General features: G+C 36.6%; 3 protein-coding genes across 3 annotated transcripts; 2 read left to right on the forward strand and 1 right to left on the reverse strand.

Annotated features, from left to right (window-relative positions):
* Positions 1–404: 404 nt before the first annotated feature.
* C9374_013767 (uncharacterized protein) lies at positions 405–3,600 on the reverse strand (the record flags this gene model as incomplete). The annotated part of the gene is made up of 2 exons (XM_044689679.1): positions 405–1,312; positions 1,359–3,600. The coding sequence occupies 2 exons, from the start codon at positions 3,598–3,600 to the stop codon at positions 405–407; spliced, it is 3,150 nt and encodes a 1,049-aa protein (XP_044541756.1).
* Positions 3,601–3,755: 155 nt separating this feature from the next.
* C9374_013768 (uncharacterized protein) lies at positions 3,756–6,839 on the forward strand (the record flags this gene model as incomplete). Its single annotated transcript, XM_044689681.1, has 1 exon — positions 3,756–6,839. The coding sequence occupies one exon, from the start codon at positions 3,756–3,758 to the stop codon at positions 6,837–6,839; it is 3,084 nt and encodes a 1,027-aa protein (XP_044541757.1).
* A 138-nt stretch (positions 6,840–6,977) lies between these two features.
* On the forward strand, positions 6,978–15,155 carry C9374_013769 (uncharacterized protein; the record flags this gene model as incomplete). The annotated part of the gene is made up of 1 exon (XM_044689682.1): positions 6,978–15,155. The coding sequence occupies one exon, from the start codon at positions 6,978–6,980 to the stop codon at positions 15,153–15,155; it is 8,178 nt and encodes a 2,725-aa protein (XP_044541758.1).
* Positions 15,156–16,194: the final 1,039 nt, after the last annotated feature.

Consider the following 16,194-nt stretch of genomic DNA (forward strand, 5'->3'; position numbering starts at 1 on the left):
CACAAGGGATGTCATTGTGATGTTAGTTTGATGTCTGAAACCCATATGCCAATTTCATGTTGTGGATCCAAACAAGTACATGAAATAGAATGCTAATCATACTACTTGAGGAGTGGAAACCACCACAAAAGGTGGTGCATCCATTATAAATTCTATGACTTCAAAATGCATTCTGAAGAATCAACAAACAAACACTGCATTCTTGGACAAGCAACCGGAATCACTACTCAGAAATATCTTTCGTCAAGTGATTGTTGGATCACGTGCCTCGTTTGTCAAGAGAGCACACAAAAAGGATATCCAGGAACGGGCCCGATTATGTGCCAAACATGAATCTCCTCTCGAACTACATTCCAATCCGACAAATTTACTCCGCCGACACTGCAAGAATTCAGTTGTATGGCTTAGGCCAAGTACTGATACCAATTCGAGTCGTCGTTCACTCGTTTCATGTATTCTTGTTGAAGAAGGGAGTCAATGGCTCTTTTGATATCTACAGTTGTTGGTTTGAAGGTTGGAGAAAGTTGTGTGAGCAACAAGTTCACGAGTTGCTTGTGCTCAATGAGCTTTCGTGCTTTCAAGATTCTCACAATGGCTGCTTGGATGACATATCGTCGATCTTCTTGAATTTGTGAATAAATTTTGTCATTCAATGGGTTATCTCTTCCAGTATTTTCGTGGTATTGCTTGATGGTGTATTGAAAGAGAGCAATTTTGTTCTTCTTACTGTTGAAATTTTCATTAATTTGGATGATTGAGTTTCGGTCGAGAGTTGAATGACCTGAAGAATGTTCAATATCAAATAATTTCAACGAGTGCAAAGGTGTGAATACTTGAATAAATTCATCCAATTCAAGACCAGTCTCATCTAATAATTGTTGAACAGTCCACTTGATAGTAGACACGTCTTCTGGTGTCGATTCATTGGAAGATCCATGCATTTTGTTGAATGGAAGCAACAATGCAAGCTGAACCATGGAAACGTTGAATTCATAGTAGGGTGATGACGACTTCATAAAGTATCCTCGTACCACTCCTTTGGATAAAATATTGAGCCATGTTAAATGTCTACCGGAGTGTTGATTGGCATAGAATTTGGAAAAATCGTTCATACGGTCAACAATTACATGAGGTACAATAAACTTGTTGTTTCTGCTTGGAGACATCAGGGAAGATACTTGCAAGGGCCAATATCCTCGAGTTAAAACAGTGCACGACAAGTGTATCTTGTGTGTGTTGGTTGAGGGAGTTTCATTTTCATGCTGCTTAAATTGTTCGTTCAAATTTCTTGCAACATCCAAGTCATTGATCACTTTATACTGGTCATATCGAAATCACATTAAATCTATGCCACTTACTTGTTTGAATTTTGTAAATATGACTAAATGGACACACTTTTTTCAACTTGTTGATCATTATCAACTCTGTTTCTTGTTGAGATGTGTCGCCCTCTGATGAAAAGATGAGCAGTCTTCTCGACAGAAATACCTTGTAAAATTGAACAAAAACGTCCATGTCGTTCAATAATGTGCAAATCATAACACAACGATCTAAGCCATCTTCTAAATTAGAGTCATCCATGGAGCTGGAGGGAAGGGCTGTTTTTGAATTGGCTTTCAACAAATGGTTGGTATACCTGGCCAAACTTTCTGCACTTCGTATGCTTGCATTGGTTTGATAGACGGGAGGATTGTTGAAAATTTCTTTGAATGCCTTATCTTTTGTCACATTTAGATCAAAGTTACCTCCAAAGATATTCTTGACAATGTTTCCAAATTTCAAATAATTTTCAATAAATATTTCAATGAACAATATTGAATCAATGTTGTCTTCAGCACAATTTTCAAATTTAGATTTTAGCTCATTAGAAATGTCCACAAGTACTTTGTCTCGTAACTTGCTTGAAAGCACATTAAATGCATTCTTGCGCGTTGATTTCATGATCAGCTTGAACAGTAATTCTAACTCGTGTGTAAAATGTTCAACATCATTCAACCATTGATCAATCTCACTGAACAAGAAATCCTTGGATGATGACATGGATTGAGTTGGTAACGGAGATCTCGGAGACCTTTCAATTATAGTGTCATTAGTGATGTTAACCATGTTCATTCCCTCTACAAATGTGTCAACACAAATCTTGGTTAGAGTATCCTTGGAACTTGCGTTGATATAATGTAAAATTATTTTGTTACTTTCTTGGTCAATTCGTGTTAAGGCATGTTTGATGTAGGTTCGTACAGCCTGGTCTGAGGCTATCAGCAACTGTGATATCATAGATGAAACTTCACTAGCGTAATATTCAACACTGCTGTGAAGAAGGAATCGCTCAAAATCGATGGTATAAAAGAGCGGGTAGTATGCAACTCGTTTTTTTGAGCCTCCTTTGTAGTGATCATTTTTCACTTCGGTAAACAGAGAGTTGTAATAATCTCCAATAAATGGCTGTAGCTTTGAATTGAATCCTTCAAGAGATGTCAAATGCAAATACTTGATATTGAAATAGTAATCCTCTTCAATGTCCAAGCTTAAATCTACAAAGGATCGAATTACCGATTTAAGAAGTGGATAGTATTCGTCTACGGATGAAGAGAGAGCTGCTTTCGATCTCAGTGGTGAGTGTGCATTTCTGTCTTTCTCGATTGCTTGCAACACAGTGTGATATAGTATATATTTGTCAAAATAGATAACCTCTTCTGGTAGTGGTGAATTTTCATCTGCATCTTGTGTTGGTGGGCTTTCAATTTCATTAGTTGCAACAAAATGTCTTTCAATATTTACAAAATCCTGGTTGTTCTTGTGATTGCTGTCACATCTTTCAAAAAAGAATTCTCTCCAAAGTAAGTAACAAGTCGTTCTGGTGTGGTAGACATGATTACTTTCGCTAAAATGTTTGATGAGTTTCAAATTTACAGGAGAAACATTGTTCTTGTCGCTAGTATTGGGTGATTGTCTATTAGACTTTCGTTTACATTCCATGTCGTTTATCCAATCTGTGTTGAGGTAATGAAATACCTTGTTCATAAATTCACAAGAAATTACAAAATTCTTCCAAGATTCTGAATATTGTTTCAACAATGAAAAACCTCTCAAATCTTTCAGTCTTTGTCCAATTAATTCTTGTTGAATAAATCTAGCAATTAATCTCTTAAACATAAAATATAGAGTACATGGTTGAATATCACCTTCTTGCGGAATAACCGTTGCATGAGGATTTTGTGCCAACACTCTTTGGTCAGGTAATTCATAACATTGGCAAGTGCTTAGTTTATATACAATATTATGCAATTGTTCAATGTCATGAGTCAATTTTGCTTTCAAAGGATCGAACAAAATTTTCCACAAATCTCGTTCCAAGCTTTCCCACAAGGCACTAAAATTAACAGCTTTAATTGCGAGCGAGGGTCTACTTCTCCTCATCAATCCCGAATTATTTCTATTCCCTCCACCACGATTAATAACTGATGATGAAGCATTACCACTTCTCGGATTTACTCCACTATTCTGAAGAGGATGATGAATGTTATTATTATTTCTTGGATGGGTAGTTTCATCATCTCTATTTCCAGCAGCAGAGTGAGATCTTCTCCGTTCGCTCATTTTTTGCAACGATGTCTTCTTCAAAGAGAACGTTGTTTGGATCATCATCTCGAAAGGATTCAAGAGTAAGAAAAGTCTCTTGGATTTCATCTTCATCAATAATGATGAGTCTTGTGAAGAATTGTTGAGTTAATAATTACGAAAAAGAAAAAAAAATGAAAAAGTTCATACTTTCCACATCCAACAACACGAATTGTAAGAGTGCTTTTTCTCATCATCATGAGGATGTTCGGATGGCGTCCTACTTGCTGAGACCGGAACGGTTTTATGCCCTTGCTTCAAGTGTTAAATTTCTAATGACTCAAGATGCTTTATTCGGAATGAGAAATTTCTCAACTCAAAATGCCTCTCTGTACGGAGAGGATAATTATCAAAATAATAATAACAGAAAATTCGGAAATACATCCTTCACTCCTAACAATGAAGAATCGAGGAAATTCAAGGACCATGAACGTAAAAAAGTTCCTCCTCAACATTACGCTCAAAAATCACGAGATACTTGGCCAATGTTCAAGGACGAACAATTAGAAAATGATGACACTCGACACAATAACATGAATAGAAACAGATCCAGACATCATCATCAAGGACATCAATTCAATAGAACGCATAATAAGACACAGCAAGAACGGAACAAGTCAGAGACATCAGTGGAGAATGAAGTTGCTTCGATGGTGTCCAAACTACTTTCAAGATCAAATTTCGAACAAAAACAGGTCGATAGGTATAAGGACTGGAAATACCCAAAATTCACTATCAAATGTCCCGATAACTTTGACTTTACTAGCGCACCAACAAAAGAGCATGACCCCACTTTAATGTTAACCCCTTTTGACGAAGACAAGGCGAAAATGTTTAAAACATTTATGCTCAATTATGTGAAGAAGAATTCAAGTTTTAAAGCCAAGTGTACATCGATGAACTATGAATTTTTATTTGACATATTCTGTTTGGAGATATTGGAACGTGCAAAAATACAACCTGAAATTGCAACTTTAGTGGACGAGGTAATCAATTTTCATCCAGAGAAAATTGTTATGAGAAATCAAAAAGGTGGTGACGACTCTATTTTTTCGAATGTGATTAATACAGATATGAAGCTTTATGATTTTGCAACTATTACGGAACACACGTTGGGAAACAGTAACTTTTCAACAGAGCTGTCGAAATGGTTCAACACTTTCATTCAGCAAAAGTATCCTTCAGACTTTAGATTATATATAGAGGCACTTCGTTGTTGTGACATGACCAATCCATTCAAATTCTACAAGAAGTCAATACCTTTCGGAAGAAAAGTGATTTATCATCTTGGACCAACAAACTCTGGAAAAACTCATGCTGCTCTTACGGCCTTATCGACCGCTGAAAATGGTGTTTATTGCGGGCCGTTGAGATTACTTGCCCAAGAGGTTTTCACCAAGATGAACACAAGGTATGGATGTAAATGTAACTTATTAACAGGGCAAGAAAAGAGAATAATTCCTGGAGCAAATCATGTTGCATGTACAGTCGAAATGGCAGATTTGAATGAAATTTATGATGTTGCTGTAATTGATGAGATTCAAATGATTTCTGACGCTCAAAGAGGCTCTGCTTGGACTAGAGCTCTTTTAGGCTTGAAAGCAAGGGAAATTCATGTTTGTGGTGATGGAAGCGCATTAGAGATTGTAAAGAACTTGGTTTTTGGAGATAATTCCAAATTATCAGAAGATACTAGCATTGAGGTTATTGAAGTAGACAATCCCAATCACATTCCAACAGAAGATGAAACAGCCACAGGAGAAAATCTTTATCATTATCATCAACCAGTTGCTGCTGATAAGCTTCTCTACTTTTCAAAACCAGGAATTTCAGACACATTAGAAGTGGTGCCATATACTCGAATGAAGCCCTTAGAGATTTGCTCGGAATCGTTACAGGGAGATGTCAAGAATATCAAAGATTTTGATTGCATCGTTACCTTTTCCAGGAATGAAATTTATGAAATTAAGAAATTAATTGAAGTGAATACCGGTATTAAGTGTTGCGTTATTTATGGAGCATTACCTCCTGAAGTAAGAACAGATCAGGCAGAACTGTTTAATGATAGTGCCGATAAGGAGCAGGATGAATTTGGAAACAGAGACTACTCGGTGTTGGTTGCCAGCGATGCTGTTGGTATGGGCCTTAACTTGAACATTAAGCGCGTTGTGTTCTACAAAATGTCTAAATTTGAAAATGCCAAACAATCCAATGCTCCTCTTGAGCCATCTTTGGTGAAGCAAATTGCAGGAAGAGCTGGACGTAGGGGTTTTCACGAACATGGACAAGTCACAACATTTTTTGACACTGATTTAGAGTACCTTCATCAATGCATGAATTCTCCAAACACAGCCATTGAACAAGCAGGTCTATTTCCTGAATGGTCTCAGATTGAAGAATTCGCCAAAGTTTACAAGAATCTTAAGGACAATGATGAAATAACTGCTATTCCTATAAGGGATGTGTTGGAAAAATTCTTCTCCTTGAGCAAAATTCATAAGGACTTTTTCTTTTGTGATGTTCAAGAAACATTAGAATTGGCAGCTGCAATTGATGAAGCCGGTCCCAATATGACACTGAAACAAAAATTCGACTTTGTGAATGCACCAGTACCTGGGTTTGATAGAGCTAAGGAGATGCACATTCGTTATGTAGAGGATTTCTCCAATCCAAAAATTGCAACTGTTCCATTACATATTGACTTGCAAAACATTTTAAGGATTTTGGATAAAATTCGAGAAAAGTCCAAAACAGAGTCTAAAATTCAAACAGGCTTTAATTCAGTGGGAGTATATCTTCAAGAAGCTTTAAAGAATATTGAATTTTATCACAGAATGATTGACTTGTATATGTGGCTAGCAAACAAATATCCCTTAAGATTTGACAAAGATGCTGCAGAACAAGCACGAGATGTGTTGATGAGTGAATTGACCGAGTCTCTTTTTAATCAAACAGAGGAGAACAAGAAATTGAAATCCATAGGCATGCTCAAAGAAAATGCTCCAAGAGCATTTGAATATGTCTCATTCAAGAGAAACAATCGAAATCCTAACCAGCCACCTCTCGATCCAAGTTTGCAAGGCCTTAGACGTGTCATGATTGGAGGAAAAGAGTATTTCAGAAAGAATCAATACCAAGTAGTGACTCTCGATGGAAAGCAAACCAAAGATATTGTGGATGTCATGGTTGAAACTATGGATCAAGAGCAGAAACAATAAAATTGTTGAATGCTTCAACCATTTCAGCACGTTATTCGGTTCATTTTAACAAATTTATCGCTTGTCAATCCAAACGAAGAGTCCGTCAATGAATTTGTAAAGAGCACATGTCATTGGTTTTTAAATAACAATTAAAAAATGTCAAACAATGGCAACAACAACTGGGAACGTTCTATTTTCCACATCTCTGAGTTTGATGATGAAGTCGTAGTTGTAGGAGGAACAAGTCCTCTCGTACTGCTGACACTGCTGAGTTCTGTCGGCATTGTACTGTTTTTCATCATTTATACACTATACAAAAAACACAAAGCATCCCAACAACAGCCTTCCGAGACAAGTGACAGCAACCCGAACTTGAACCCCTCCCGAGCGTCCATCTTGAACAACATTGCCCGTAATAGTTTATTCAACAACCACAACAACAACAACTACTCGAATACCATCACTCCCGAACAATTACTTGCGTTGCGAAGAGAAATTGGGCTTTTTGATGCAGCTGCACTCGAAGAGTTGGCGGGAAATGACACGGTTACAACCTCAACGACCGTAAAAAATGGAACACGGAGTTCAGCGAGGCGAAAAGTTTCGCAAAAGCCTTTGTCATCCTTGCATTTCAATCACTCGACGACGGCCGAGTCGTTAAGCGATCGGAAATTGGAAAGTGATGATGAAAGTATTGTTACAAGCCGTAGCAGTAGTATTAGAGAGGAGGATCAAGAGGCGCTTGTTACTCAGCGTTCTAATAATTGGGATTCTGAATCGATGAGAACATATCGAGCTTCGATGAGAGTTGCTATGGAACATCAAGCCAATGCAGTTGGAGAATTGGAATCTCTAATTGAAAATATGATTATGACAAAACATAATTATGGAGAATCGTTACAAGCTTTATTGATTAATTTCGCTGTAAAAATTTATCATCTTCTTATTGCTTTGAGGATTGACTACAACAAACTCAAAGACGACTATTCAAAAATGGTGACAGTATTGAAAGATGCTTTCACACAATATACACATGAAAGCGCAAAAGCACTCATGAATAATAACTCGCTCATCGTAAAATTAGAGAGTCAATTAGAACAGAAAGAGTTGAAAACAGAAACATTGAATAATCAACTCACATTCAAAGAAAAAGAAATCGATATTCTTAAAGAATCACTCTCAACCAAACAAACGGAAATTAACAATTTACAACAACAACTTACTGAAGAACGAAACAAGGTCATTGATCGAATTGAAAAAAGTAGTATGGAATCTTCCAAGTTTCATGAGCAAAGTAAGGAGCTAATAGAATCTCATCGAAAGCAATTATCAGATTTGGAAAATGTGTATCAGTCCAAAATTCATACTCTTCAACAATTGCAACAAAAATTAAGTTTCGACAATGAGCATTTGCAGAAATCATTAAGCAATACAGAAAATCGACTGAAAGATTTACAAGAGCAATACAATGTTCTCAAGAAGGAAAGGGACAATTCAAGTACGTCTCTTCAAACTGCAACAGAAAATATTCGTAATCTCGAGTTACAACTGAAGGAAACAAAACAAGAAAAGGACAAGGAAATTTCATTAATAACTTCTAAATTAGAATCAGTTCAAGAACTTTTTTCACAGAATCAAAAAGTAATCAAAGATTTGGAAGAGCTCAAAAATAACCAATCACAATCGAAATTAACCCAACAACAGGAGCATGCACTCGAGCTAAACAGGTTGCATCAACAGATTACAGCGAAAGAAGAGGCTATAACAAGTCAGAATATTCAATGTAGGTCGTTGGAAGAGAAGCTATTACAATTGACATCCGATGAAAAGCAAAAGACTACACAATTGGAGGAAGCGAACAAAAAATTAAGCACATTGCAACAAGAGTTAGAGAATTACCACAAGTTTTCAAAGGAGCTTGCCTCAAAGTGTGAGGAAAAGGATCTTACTATTGCAAAGCTCAACAATGAAATCAAATTTCAAAATGACAAACTCCAATATGAAATGGAGAAACGAAAAACAGAAAATATTGAGAAAGACGCCAAACTGCATGAGTTACAAAACAGATTGGTAACCTTGGAGACTGAGTTAAAAGATGTTACTCACAAATACGAAAATTCTAGAATGAAGTTGGAGCTCTCTGAAAAGAAAAACGAAGAGTTGACATCGGAGGTCCTTCGAATGACAGAGGAGTACAACACACAGAAAAAATTATTGCAAACAGAAATAGAAAAATTGAACGAGAAGCTTCATCAAGGTTTGGAAAAGCAAATTTCTATAGAACGAGCACACTTGGACAAGGTTCAAGAATTGAAAGACAAAATTGTAAATCTAGAAACTGAAAATCGTACTCTTAACAATCAATTGCAAGAAGCGAAAAAATCTCTTGAAAACCTGAGCTCACAAAAAGAACAAACAACCAAGACATTAGAGGAGAGAAAAACCGAGCTTACCCAAAATCAATCAGAGATTCAAGAAAAGACCAGACAAGTTGAAAAATTGAATAACAAGCTCTCTAAGAAAGAACAATGGATTAGCGCTCTAAAATCTGAAAAAGAAAGATTGGAACAGAAACTCAAAGAGCAAGAATTACTCGTCACAGAGGCGGAGGCTAAGGTCGTCACAAAGCAGCAAGAAATAGAAAAACTAGAGCAAATAGTGACAATTCTGCGCGACGAGAAAGACAAGCAGAAAAATACGATTGAGCAGCTCAATAGGGAAATGAGCACTCTGGCCGAGAGCAAGACTGTATTACAAAAAGATTTAGAAAATTTGAACACACTCATTTGTGAACAGAAAGAAATCATTATTAAGAAACAACAATCAATCACAGATTTAGAAAATAAGAATTCTGAATTGACACAACAATCTGAAATACTTGCTTCACAACTTGAACGTGAAAAAGTGCAACTTGCCTCGTCTATTGAAAAACATAAGTTAGAGACTGGAAATCTCCAAGATCAGTTGGAGAAGAAAGAGAAAGAGCTCGAGAATTTGAAAGGAAAGCTCTCAGAAGCCACAACAAGAACAAACCTCCTCGAACAAGATAAAATTGAAATGGAGAAAAAGCTAACAGATGCCTCCAATGAGTTGCAAAATACGCAACAGACCTTAAATCACGTTAACAACGAACATGAAAAGTTAGACTCTAGTTACCAAAATGCTCTTAACGATATCAATAATTTGAAGAGAGAAGTTCAAGAGCTGCAGTCAGAATTGAACGAGAAAATTCAAGCCATTTCCAACTTGGAAAAGACAAATAGCGATTTATCAAAGAAAAACGAAACTGAAACCTCAAGTTTGACAAAACAAAAACAAGAATTCTTGACACAGTTTGAGAAACAAAAAACAGAGCTCGAAATTCTGAAGAACAGTTTGCACAACAAAGAATCAGAATTTGACAGTGTTTTGGTGCTGAAAAACTCGCTTGAAAACTCGAAAATCCAGTTGGAACAGCAAGTTGAAGCCTTGTCTCGAGATCTCCATAATGTGAACGAGTCATTGACTGCTTTGAGAAACGAAAACGAGAAGTTAACTTGTCAACATCGTGATACGTTAAAAGAGCTAGAGGACCACAAGAACATTGCAACACAGCAAATACATGAGTTGTCCAAAGAGAAGGACTGCTTAACTCTTGAAAGGAACGAGCTGAGGTACAAATTACATGAAAAAGAAGAGCTACTCAAATATCAAGAATCACAGCATAAACAGTTGCAAGAGCAAGTAATGACAACAACCGTAGAGTTGACATCCAAAACGAAAGATCACGAACACAATCAACAACAAATTCGTCGTTTAGAGAAAGAGTTGGATCAGCTTAAACACGAAAAGAATGAATTATCCAGGACCATCAACGAAAAAGAGAAAGCTTTTGAAAAACAAAACTCAGAGTTATTGGTACTTCAAGAAAAACTTGCTAATTCTAAGAAAGACCTTGAAAATTTGAAAAAAGAATGCGAAACCAAACATTCCAAGCTTTCTGAGGCTTTGGAGAGAGGTCGAAAATTGGAGATGAATCTCTTAGAAGTACAAAACAAGTTCGACACAATTTCAAAGCAAATGGAAGCTGAGAAAAATTCTCATCTGGAATTATTGCAAAAGCAAAAAATAGAAATGGAAAAGCTTGAAAAAGAAATTTCCAAATTAACACAGCATTGTAATGAGCAACAAATAGATATGGACAATCAGGTACGAGACTTGACTCACAAGAATCACACTTTGGAAAGTGAAATTTCAGAAAAACAAAATCAATTGCACGAACAGGACAAAAAGATTACAGAACTTCAACAATCATTGCAAGGAATTGAAAAACAACTTTCAGAAAGAATGTTGAAATTTGATAACTTGCAAAAATTGTATGATGAGGAAAAGAACAAGTATTCTCAACATGTTACTACGAATACTGCTCAGCTCCAAAGGATTATGGAACAGTTGGAAAATGAAAAAATCTCACATCATCATGAGCTTCAACAGAGCAAGCAAGAGTTAAATGATTTGGAGCAAAAGTACCACAAGGAAAATAACATCTTCAAAGAACAATTGGACACATCATCTCTAGCTTTAAAATCAAAGCAACAAGAATTGGAAGCACAATATCTCAAAATGAAAATACTTGAAGAAGAACTTGAAAAACGTAAATCAGAAGTGGAAGAGTTGCAACATCAAAACAAGAAGCAGCAGGAAGATTATTCCAAATTGTCACAAGACACGGCAGCCATGAAAGAGACTCACCATGAAAAAATGGTAGATCATGAGAAACGTATGAACATGATCGAAAATAGTCTGCATCTTAAACAAACCCAAATCACACAGCTTGAAAAACAGATTCTTGCAAAGGAAGAAGAGATATCAGAGCTAAACAAGACAATCACATCCAAGAGTGAAAATATTTCCTCAATGCGTGACTTGTTAACAGATATTGCTCGAAAATTGAACGTTAAAACAGATGCAAAAGATGTATCATCCTTTAATGCTCTGTTAGGTGAAGTTGATAAGACTCTAGAATCTCAAAAAGCATTGTCACAGCAGTTGCAAGATGCAAAACAGTCACTGCAAGCGAGCAAACAGGATCTTGACAAGAGCAACAAAAAGATCAAAAAGGCGATGGACAAGCAGAGCACACTCCAACAACAATATGATGACTTGAACGAGAAACACAAGAAACTTTTAGAGGATCAAGCCACTTCCAAGCTATCATTGGAAGAGAGCAGTAAGCAAATCATCAACCTCAACAACCAGATCGATTTACTTAATACCCAAATTAATAATTTAGACAATACTCTTTCCAAACTCAATCAAGAGAAGACTGATTTTATACAACAAAAACAAAAGCAAGATAGAGAAAATGATGAACTTATCAAAGCAGAAAGAAAAAAATATATCAAAGAGGTTGAAAAGTGCAACAGTCTATCTCAAGATCTTGACAACACCCAACAAGCACTCGATAAGATCTCAAAAGAACTTGCTGCCTTGCGTGACAATAATGACACATTGACTCAATCTTTACACATTGCCGAGACAAATGCTACAAGAAACATTGAAGACCTTAAAAAACGCTTGAAAGAACGAGACGATACAATTCAACATTTGGAAGAGGAAAAGCAAACTGCCATTGCCAACTATATTTCACAACTTCAGGGAGTACAAGAAGGCAAAAATTTAGCTGAAGTCAGACTTGAAAAGCTTGAAGAACAAAACCATCAAAACCTCACAACGATCGACAATCTCAAAAAAGAGCGTGATGATCTGAAACAACAAGTTGACAAACTCAACGTGGAAATCAACAAACCATTCATTTGTGAGAAATGTGGAGAGTTAGAAAAGAAATTGCATGACCATGAGGAAAAGTTAAAAAAAGTTACTCTCGAAAAGGAACAAGAACAAAGTGAGCACGCCAAAACAACCATCTCTGCTATTCAACAATTCGAAGAACACCTCAACTCTGACATTTCCCAAAAGTATCAATCATACGAAACCAAGATCATTTCTCTGACCACTAAATTGAATACTCTAGAGAAAAAATTATCTCTTCTCAAGAAACCAAAAGAGCAAAAGAAGGAAGAAATTATACCACCCAGCACGCCAAAGAATGATGAGCATGACGCTGCTATAAAATTCATGGAAATGATGACAGAAGTTGGTTTCACATATGCAAAAGAAGATTATGAAAGAATGAGAGGAAAATCCATATTTTCACTTCTCAGAACCGGCAACAAGTTGTCAGGAGAAAATTCTGAACAGTTTTATTCTCAAGAATTAGACTTTGCTGAGAAAGCTCTCTCCAAATGGCTTATGCAATTGGTGAAGAATGATTTCCAAGCAGATTTGTCATTATATCAAAATATGTTGGATGGCGTAATTTTGTGTAAATATGCCAACACATTATTCCCAGAAATTGAGCCATGCAAAAAGTTGAAAGAAGAAATCAAAAATAACCAAGATGCAATTGGAAATATTGGACTTTATACTAAATTTTGCAAAGATGTTGGTATTCAATCTGTGTTTGAATATGACTCCCTTGAAGATGCAGCCCAGGATGTAAAGAAGGTCAAAGAAAGAAGCTTGATCATCAGCAATTTAGCATTGCTGTTCGAGCTTTCTATCAAGTGCTCAGATCCAAAAAAGAGAAACAAGTATTTGAAAGCTTTACAACAGCAACACATGAATCAATATGCTGAATCACCAATGTCTTCAAGAGGAGGTGCCTTTTCCGCACGAAGAACCAATAGTTTTAAATTATCCAACCTTCCAATTATTGCCATGACAAATGTGGAACCATCCAATGACGGTTCCATCACAGATAGAAAAAAGAATATCGAAGGAATCAAATCTAGTCGTACCAAAGCATTTGAACACGCCACAACTAGGACAAAATTATCAGGAGCTGAAGAAGAAAAATACTTTAAAGAAACACTGTCACACATGTTAGAAATTCCAACTTCTGATATGAAATTGTCGGATTTAATTGAGGATGGAACCATGCTATGCTTATTGATCAACAAATATTATGGAGATAACAGTTGTAAATTCAAGAAACATCCAAACAGATTTGAGAAGAGCGGAAATATTACACATTTCAATAATGCTGTCCACAAATTAATTCCTGCCTCAGCCAATACAACTTGCACGCATGAAGAAATTGAAAAGGGATCCATGAAGAATGTCTTTTCAATGCTGCGTTTCGTTATTGACGATTTAGAAAAACAAGGAAGAATTTCACTTGCTCCTAATGCTGAATATGACCAATGGATGCAAAAGGTTCAGCAAATCGATCAAATTGAAGGATGTACGAGTCCTCATCCAACGAACTTTTCATTGAGCCCTGGCACTGAGGAACGAGCGGCCATGAACAATTCATTCAAAATCTCGAATTCTTTTATGGATAAGGCCATTGTCAACAAGCCATCCAAAAACACCCTTCAAATTCCAATTACAAATGTATTCTTTAGTGGTCTTGCTAAGAAAGTACAAAGTGAAGGTAATTTGGAGAACAGTAGTAGTGGAGAAGCAATTCCTCTCTCTGCACGAACTCCAAAGAGTTCCAGATATGAAAAAGACTTTGGAAATGCAGTGGCTGAAATGATTTTCTCTCCAAAACGAGCACCACCTCGAAAAGGTTCATTTGCAAGTGCCCTTCGCAATTCACCACCACAACAACAAGAAACTGAAGCCAGTCCACGACGAATTTCAAGTGTCACAACACCCAGCAGTCCAAGAAATCCTCTTCTCTCCAATGTTACGGATCCAACGAGTCCAAAAGGTCGTGCTCGATCAAACACAGGAAGTCCAAGAAGACTTTTTTCACCAAGTCCAATTCAACCAGTCTTTGCAACGACACTTAATTATCCTAATACTCCAGCTGCCACGTATAGCTCTGGTGATGATGGTGATTCTGAAGTTGAAGATAGTTTGGAATCTCTTATTGAACTTTTGAAATTGTGCCAATCTGCTTCTGACAGCGCTGACATTGTATTTAGTGTTTACTTTGATGATGCACAATCATTCTTTGAAACTCGAGAACAAAAAGAAGAATTTATGGATCAATTTGAAGGTGGTAACTTTAAATGTTTGGATTTCTCAAATTGTGCCAAATATATGGATCAGAATGTATTTACTGAAGTCTTACAAAAATTGAGAAATAATAAGCATTTGAAGATTCTCAATTTGAGTGGCAATGGAAGTGTCGTTTCAAGCGAATCCATCAAAGATTTGCTGACAGGGGCCATTCTACTCGAAAAGATTATTCTCAAACAATTCACATCGGTTTGGACACTTGAACAACTTGACACGATTCGAAATATTTGCAAACGAAAGGCCATTAAACTCGAGCTGTAATTTGGATTTATCTTCACAACCTCTCTGATGACATTTCATTATAATGAGCTACTGGACCGTTATCGTCACGGTTATCACAACATCATTCAAATAGCAGCCACTTTAGTACTATCATGATGCAATTTAAACTTTGGAAAGTTTGCCTTAAAAAATCTGCAACCCGATTGGATTCGAAGCTGCGACGACCACACACGGAGATATCATGATCAAAAAAAACGACATCGCACCAAAAGTGCAAACAATCATTGTGCCAAAATTTCATCATCAAGTGTCGGAAGCAAGAGAATCCAAGTACATTGATGTGGAGTGAACGATCGTCATTTACAAAATCATTAAAGAGATATCATCATTAGCGAATTTATCGGATTGTCATGATGACCGACCAGCGCCGCAGCAACAAGATGTTGCGGATGATGATCATGTTACCAAGACTGATATGAACAATAATAGTGCCGCGACTATTCAAGAAGAAGAACAACAACAATACCCTTCAACCATCACAACATCTTCATCATCCTCTTCATCGCCTTGCAACGATCAGCAACAACAACAACAACTTCAACAAAATGATTCCTCTCAAAAGTACCATCGATTGCATGTACGTAATTGTTTTACCATAAAGTAGTATTCATCTAACACGTTTCATCTTTTGATCGGACCTTGGAAAATTTGGAATCGGTTTTATATTCTGATATTTGATTTTTAATGGTCTGATCGGAACGAATCATGGATTTAATAGGCGAGGCATGCAGAAAGAAACATAAGAAATGTGATAGGACTGTAGGTGTTAATAGTTTTATGAACCGTGTTTTATTATTTACATGTTACAAATAATATTGTAAAAGCTTCCGTGTTGCATTGAATGCACTCGAAGAGGACTGAATTGCGTTTACTATGAACCTAAAAAGGAATATCTTCAGAAGATGATGCAAGAGGGGATTGTTGTGAGACCCCAAAAACCATTAACCAAAAAGCCAAAAGATTTTCAAGTAGTTTCATTTCGTGTCGAGTCGCCAAGAGCTCAACAAAACACTTTCAA

The sequence above is a fragment of the Naegleria lovaniensis genome (genome assembly GCF_003324165.1).
Source record: "Naegleria lovaniensis strain ATCC 30569 chromosome Unknown tig074, whole genome shotgun sequence".
NCBI classification, from domain to species: Eukaryota; Heterolobosea; class Eutetramitea; order Acrasida; family Naegleriidae; genus Naegleria; species Naegleria lovaniensis.